Here is a 7,269-nt window from a genome sequence, read left to right as displayed (position 1 = left end):
ATTTGGTTAAATAAAGGACAAATGCTCATTCACTTATGTAGTGAAGACAAAATACATGGCTTAATGTGTACAGGATCCAGTGTAGAAGTTTATTTCAGGCTTTAGTGTTTTGCCTATTTGTGGCAATTATTTCATTAAAATGTCGTTATTTTCAACAATTACTATTTTACAGTTTAGATTAATATCTCAAGGCCTGATCCTGTATTCTTTAAGTAAAACTCTCACTGATGGATTGCCACTGAATAAGGGTGAGTACCTGAGAACACACACACACAGGGGCCTACAGTACATGCAAGCAAGAGACATAGCAAGTAATAAACTGGATATAGTGCAGACTGGTAGGGAAATCCATATTTAAGTGGATTGTGTACAGTGCAATACACCTTTGGTAGATGAGGTGTGTTCTTATGGGAAGGCAGGGATTTAGAAAGGTAAGGAGGAGAGGAGAAACGAATTGTATCTTAATCACAGTTCACTAATAATAGAGTTCAATTCCAGATCCAAAGGCTTGTGTGTACAGTCAATCACAGACTTCTCAAAAGTCTCTCAAGACCGGTCAGCCTGAGAAAATATAGACCAATGCCTTCACCTCATCCTCTCCTTTCTGGTATATTGTAGAACTGCTAGTGTTTGTGGTGGGCAGAAATTATATTATTTGTTAAGTTAATTATACCCTGAATGTTTGTTCTGATAGGCTTCCTCTCCGAACTGCAAAGAGAAGGGTTGTACCCCTGCATAGGGTCACTTGGGGCTCTCCCCCAGGCAGCCAACACCAGAGCAAGTAGAATGGAAGCTGAAAGATTTTTCCTTGGAGGATTTAATGTGAACATTTAAGGTAGCTTGGCTGCTTGTGAAAAAAAAACTGTTATCAAAGTAGAAAGCTATTGTTGTCATACACTGACAATCATATAGTGTTCTCAGTCTATTCATGTGTGTACTTCCCGCCTTTTCACCATACACAGGGCAATACTTGTACTTGTGCTTTCCCACGATATACTAACAAGCCCTGTGCGCAAGTCTGTGATAATATAGAAGATAGAAAGTGTGTGCATGGGTACCTATTGCAATGGAGTGTGTGCAAGCGTGTTTGTGGCTCTGAGCCGGGAGAAACTGATCAGCGGTATCATCCTTTGGCTTCAGCAGTGTGCTCGCTGTCAGACAGAGAGGGTGGCTTGTAACCCATTACAACAGCCTGCTTCCCTCCCTCCGTCTGCGGGGGGAGATGGAGAAGGAGAAGGGGCGGGCCCGACGGAATATGCAGATGAGCCTCTGTGACGGACAGCTCTGCTTTCCAATGTCTCTCAGAAACTCGAGTGCTCCTTCCCTTAACTCTTCACTCTAGACTCTATACTTCCCCCAAAATACAGGCTGGCCGGCGCTGGGGGAGCGGGCTGGCGGGCAGAACTCCATATGCAGCAGCCACTTTCCTGAGCCGGGCTCTCTCCCTCCCTCTCTCCCTGGCTTGCTTCCTCTCTCCCCCTTGTCGTTACCCAGCTACTTCTCCCCTCTCCCCATGCCCTTCTCCTCCTGAGCGGATCCGCCGTTGTGGTGCTGGCCGAGGTGCATGGGGGGCCAGTAGGACACGTCTCATTCTCTGCACAGCTGCCCAGAGCCAGCCGGGGAGAGGGAGCGGGAACACGAAAGCCGCAGAAGGAGCAGCAGAAGCGCCAGGGCCGGTCACCCTCGCCCCCTCCCTGCTCCTGTGCACGCCCGTGCAAGCCATGTCCTATCCTCAGGGTTACCTCTACCAGCCCCCCGGCTCGCTGGCTCTGTACTCCTGCCCGACGTACGGGGCGTCGGCTCTGGCGGCCCCCAGGAGCGAGGAGCTGGCCAGGTCTTCGTCAGGCTCGGCGTTCAGCCCTTACCCGGGATCGGCAGCTTTCACAGCCCAGGCGGCGGCCACAGGCTTCACCAGCCCGCTCCAGTACTCCACAGACCCCGCCACGGGATTCCCCTCCTACATGGTAACTACCGAGAAAAATCCTCTCCTTCTTCATTAGCATCCTCATCCTCATCCTCCTCTGCCCCTATCTCCTACACACGCACCATCAGTAACAGAGCCCGGGCTGCACAGCCACGCGCTGAGCACAAACTCAGCCGCCAGCGTATGTTTTCCCAACACCACGCTCAGAGTGCAGACCCGAGGTGTCCAAGCGGGGCAAAGGGAGAAGAGGACCGGGGCCCTGGCACTACCTCGGACCGGACCCTGGCGGCTCTCGGGGCTTGCAAACATAAAACTGAGCCTGCCCTCGCTCGCGTGTCCGTTAGTAAAGAATCCGCATTGTCTGAAGCAGTTTGGTGGCTGCGTTTTGTGCTGCGGGAGGAGAGGGGAGGATTTCTTTTTTCTTGCTTTTCCAAGCCAACGATTAGTGGAGCTCCGGGAAGTGAGCCCGGTGAGGTTTCAGTTACTTTCAATGCGTTTTGTGCTAATAGTTTAACTGGATTTTAGGAATGAAAAGAAGCATCTGTTTGCGATCTGTGAGCTTCGCTCGTACCCAAGATGGTTGTGGTGGCCGCAGCTTCAGCTTTCACTTTGTTGTCATTACTTAAAAGGAACATTTGAAATTGCGTGTGTCTCTCTGTGTGTATATATATATATATATATATATATATATATATATATAGTTACAGTTATATAGACACACATCAGGAATTTAAGGTCGGAGACTCCAGATTGGTTACGATTGGTTCCAGGAAGGGGTGGCAGAAAGGTTAGTTATATAAACCGACGGAAAACCAAATGTTTTCTGGGTGTAAAATACTTCAGCAGAAATGTCGTGCAGTCTCAGTTCAATGCAATGTGAAAGATCTGCCCCTCCTGACTTTCCTGTCGAGGAGCCAGTAGACAAGTGGCTGGAAGTTGCAAAGTGTGTTTGTCAAGTATTAAGAACATTAGGTGATTTTGGGGCCGTAACTCTCCCTTCTCTGGGATTTTTAAACGTCCTTAAAGTTATCAACTTCCTTAGTAATATCTTCAACTTTTCTTCCATTACGCAGACTTAAATAAGCGCAATGCAAACGTTAAAGGGCGAATTAAAATGCTAATTACATCTCATTTAAACAATTCGAAACGGTGCATATCTTCTGATTTGCGAGTTGAATTTGCAATGCATTAGTGCAGTGAATTGCTAAGCGGTGGCTCTGTTGTATTTTCTATAGCAAAAAGGAAACATCTTTTGAACCTTTGAGAGAAACGTAGATAGTAAGGCACTACCTGTAAGGCCCTTTTTAAAATGTCTGCGTGACTCACAAATAATTTTGGGAAATATTCAATTACAAGGAACTAAAATTAACTGAAGATTAAAAGATCAGCGATTAAAGTGTGTGCGGTTTGGGAGGGGGAGGAGGTAAACAAGATCTTAAAGGCCTTTGGGTACCCTTGTTTGCTATTAGAATAGGAATGTGAGACACCAATCCAAGACAATGCAGATATAATCACTGATCTTTTCTTGACAACTTACTAATGACTAGCAGCAATAACAAATTGCCAACCCACTGTTTTGCCCTTTCCAGGGCTCTCCTTACGATGCTCATACGACTGGGATGACCGGGGCCATCAGTTACCATCCCTATGGCAGTCCTGCTTACCCTTACCAGCTGAATGATCCCGCTTACAGGAAAAACGCCACCCGAGATGCCACAGCCACCCTGAAGGCCTGGCTGAATGAGCACAGGAAGAACCCCTACCCCACCAAGGGCGAGAAGATCATGCTGGCCATCATCACAAAGATGACCCTCACCCAGGTCTCCACCTGGTTCGCCAACGCCAGGAGGAGGCTCAAGAAGGAGAACAAAATGACTTGGGCTCCCCGGAACAAAAGCGAAGATGAAGATGAAGACGAAGGGGATGGAGCAAGAAGTAAGGAGGAAAGTTCAGATAAGGTGCAGGAAAGCAATGAAACTTCAGCAGAGGACGAAGGTTAGGCACAACACGATTGTACTATAACTAGGTAGAAAGGTCCCAAAGGGATACATGTGCAAGTGCCAGAATTTATTTAAATGCACTTTTACTTCCCATATTGTAACCGGGATGCTGCGGGATATATTTAAAACTCATGTCCCATCCCCTCTATGCCGTTTACCCTCAATAGCTTATCTTCACCTTTAACTGATTAATAACGATAGCAAAGACCGTTTACATTGACCTAATTCTGCAATGAGCCATTCCCCTAAAACAGCTAGCCGGAGCATTTGCGTTAATAATGCCTGTCGTGCTTTTGTACGGGCGCACACAGGAAGCTGCTTTCATGCAGCCGTAGTGATAGCCGGTGGGAGTGTTCCTACAAGTATAATTATACATAAAAGGATTTGATTACAAGCGTCGCTTTCCTATCAGTGGTTGTGGTTGCTTCTCTCCTGTTCTCTTTAGTCTATATAACTGACTGTACCCTTGTCTGTTCGGCTGCTGCCTTTGCAGGGATCAGCTTGCAGGTTGATTCGCTCACTGATCACTCCTGCTCCGCGGAGTCTGACGGGGAGAAGTTGCCCTGCCGAGTAGGGGACACGCTCTGCGAGTCCGGATCAGAGTGCAAGGACAAATACGAGGACATCGAGGACGACGAGGATGAAGATGATGAAGCAGAGAGAGACCTTCCCGCTAAGCCTGTCACTTCCTCCCCCCTCACCGGAGTGGAAGCCCCCCTCCTTAATCACCCCCACGAGGACGCGTCAAGGAACTCCAATAAGACTACTTTGGACAACAGGATTTCCCCCAGTTCCGAGATACAGGCCATTAAGCCCAAGCTCTGGTCTCTAGCTGAAATAGCCACCTCGGACCTTAAAAACCAGAACCTGGGCCAAAGCTGTCAGCCACCGGCTTTATCTTCAGTAACCCCCTCTTCTACTTCTCACAGCTCTGCCTACTCTCCCTCTTCTCTCTTAGGAAGGCACATTTATTACACTTCTCCTTTTTATACCAATTATACAAACTATGGGAACTTTAACGCACTCCAGAGCCAGGGGATCCTGAGATATAACTCCGCAGCAATGGCTTCGAACGAGGGACTAAGTCAGACTGTACTAAATACAAGCTCTGTTCACAAACAGAGCAGTGACTCTTTGAAAACGATCACTAACCAGCTAGAACAACATTACAGGCCCTCTAGTTATGAGCCTAAGAAAGGTAGGTGACTGATTGCTTCTTTTCTTCCCAAAGGCAACATGACTTCTATACACACTGTAGATAAAGAATGCTTATTTGGACAAACACCACTACGGCCAGCAGACAAACAAACCGACAATACTTAAGAAAAAGGAGCTGGAGCTAGACAACAATATATTTTGGGAATTTAAAAATATATTCCCCCTTTTTTTGTATGTAAGGAATAGAAAAAAGAAATAACAGAGGAGTTAAAAAAATCTAGTGGGCTAAATATGTAGCTTTAAAAGGGTTTAAAATAAACCCTTTAATACATATAATTTAAAAACGCTGCTATCTTTACCTTTTGTGCAGCGTTTAGTAAAACAGGACACTAACTTTTTTTTTAATTTTAAGGAGTTAAATATAGTTTTATTCGATTTAAGATAAAGAAAATAAAATGATCCAGATTACCCAATTAGGTCTATCATAAAACCTCTATTTTTCCCATACAGTTTTAAAATTAGTATAACAAATTAATATAATTGTCTGATTTTAAAAAGGAAAAAAAAAGCCTGATACCACCATTATCCAAACTGTAGTCAATTATAAAATATTAATGTAGACGTTCTAAATGATTTAGATATGAATTTTCTGCAAGTGAATTTTGGGACATTCACATACTGTATAATCTAGTTAGCTGGCTGTGTCCTGTGACTAACTGACGGTTATATTTTGACAGATCCCACTGACGTCTGCACAGTAGGAGTACAACCATACCTATAGAAGTGCAATCACACAGCAATGCAAGTAAGTGAGAACATTTTCTATTACACTGATCATTTGGCATCAGGTCCAAGACATATTGCACAGCTGTAAACTTGCTTAACGTTAATTTCCTGCTTCATTACATAAGAGTCTGATTACAAAGTAATATGCTCTTTTCTGGTCTTTTTAAAATCCCTTATTACAGCTTTTCTTCTCTGCTTTATACTCTTTTATAAGTCAGTTTAGAGGGTTCCCAACTCCTTGATATGACCTAAGGTTTTCTTTTACCTTATGTAAAACAAAAATAAAGGAATACTTACATTTTATAGAGATATCTTGAGATCTCTTTTTAAATTAATTTTCTAATAATTGTTATAAGGTAAGGCGCTTGTGTTAAGATATTATTAGAATTGTACATTGTAAATATTTAAAATTAAAAAGCACAATTATAAGATTTCAGCATGCATTTCTGGGAGGTTATGGTATCTCTGAATTGTTTGATGTCTGGTAACAATGGCATCCTTACAACCGTTTATGTTTAAGACTAACCAAAATCCTATAGATCTTTTAAAACTAATATTTTCATGAGAAGAAAATAAAAGAGTAAGCATTTTAGGACCCCTCCCCTTCCCCCCCCCCCCAGTTTAATGGTGTTAGTGTGTAACTGAAGGATTTTGGATGATCTGGTTTTTTCCTTGGTCCACAGGTAGGTGTCACAATTGCTTTGAAAAAAGTCAGCAAGCCATCATCTCTCCCCGAGCTAATATATAGAACAAATCTCTAAATCCGGATCACATCTTGTGCCACTGTATAAAGGAAGACCACAGAGCACTATTAAATCTACAGACTCTAATTATTAAACCAGAATTTTGTTGGACATATGTGAGTTTGCTGGTATAGTATAGTTTCCCCAATGTATGTGTTACTTTTGAAAACAGATCTGTTTTTCTCAGGATATCTTGAATTGATCACTTCATTGCCACGGTATATATTCGATAGGTGTGATAGGTTTTATTGTAAAATTTATTTGTAAAAGATGTATACAGTAGAGATAACAAAGATGTGATTGGAGAACTTGAGTACTTACAAAGTGGAAACAAATTTGATATTTATTTTTGTAATGATATAAAAGCTTCTAGTAATTTATGCAAGTTGTATTGCAATGAAATTTGAACTTTTGTAAATAAATTTTGCCTGGTTTTTATTTGAAACATTAATGGTTATACAATCTTTGGTTGTTTAACAAGATTTCTTTACTAATTTATATCTTCAATTGTAAATAAAAACAAACAGACTAGTCTGCAACAATATGGTGTTTTTGGTTCATTTCCCCCTAAAATACTAAATTATTTAGAAAAATCATAAAATTGATAGTAGTCGTAATTTCACTTCATAATTTTTTAGAATGTAAAAAGCCTAAACCA

General features: G+C 42.8%; 1 protein-coding gene across 1 annotated transcript; it reads left to right on the top strand.

Annotated features, from left to right (window-relative positions):
- Positions 1 to 1,350: 1,350 nt before the first annotated feature.
- Positions 1,351 to 7,018, top strand: IRX2 (iroquois homeobox 2). The gene is made up of 5 exons (XM_084620347.1): positions 1,351 to 1,964; positions 3,514 to 3,919; positions 4,418 to 5,122; positions 5,820 to 5,887; positions 6,552 to 7,018. The coding sequence occupies exons 1-4, from the start codon at positions 1,722 to 1,724 to the stop codon at positions 5,861 to 5,863; spliced, it is 1,398 nt and encodes a 465-aa protein (XP_084476473.1). The 5' UTR covers positions 1,351 to 1,721; the 3' UTR covers positions 5,864 to 5,887; positions 6,552 to 7,018.
- The last annotated feature ends 251 nt before the right edge of the window (positions 7,019 to 7,269 follow it).

The sequence above is a fragment of the Lepidochelys olivacea genome, assembly GCF_965140295.1.
Source record: "Lepidochelys olivacea isolate rLepOli2 genome assembly, chromosome: 2".
In the NCBI taxonomy this organism is placed as follows: domain Eukaryota; kingdom Metazoa; phylum Chordata; order Testudines; family Cheloniidae; genus Lepidochelys; species Lepidochelys olivacea.
The sequence above is the reverse complement of the archived record's forward strand: the minus strand, read 5'-3'. Positions and strand labels throughout refer to the sequence as shown.

Bases quoted from the DNA above. Each gene is read 5' to 3' on its own strand.
- IRX2 (XM_084620347.1), top strand. From the start codon at position 1,722: ATGTCCTATCCTCAGGGTTACCTCTACCAGCCCCCCGGCTCGCTGGCT. The intron at 1,965-3,513 runs GTAACTACCGAG...TGCCCTTTCCAG, and splicing joins CGGGATTCCCCTCCTACATG to GGCTCTCCTTACGATGCTCA. The intron at 5,123-5,819 runs GTAGGTGACTGA...ATATTTTGACAG, and splicing joins TAGTTATGAGCCTAAGAAAG to ATCCCACTGACGTCTGCACA.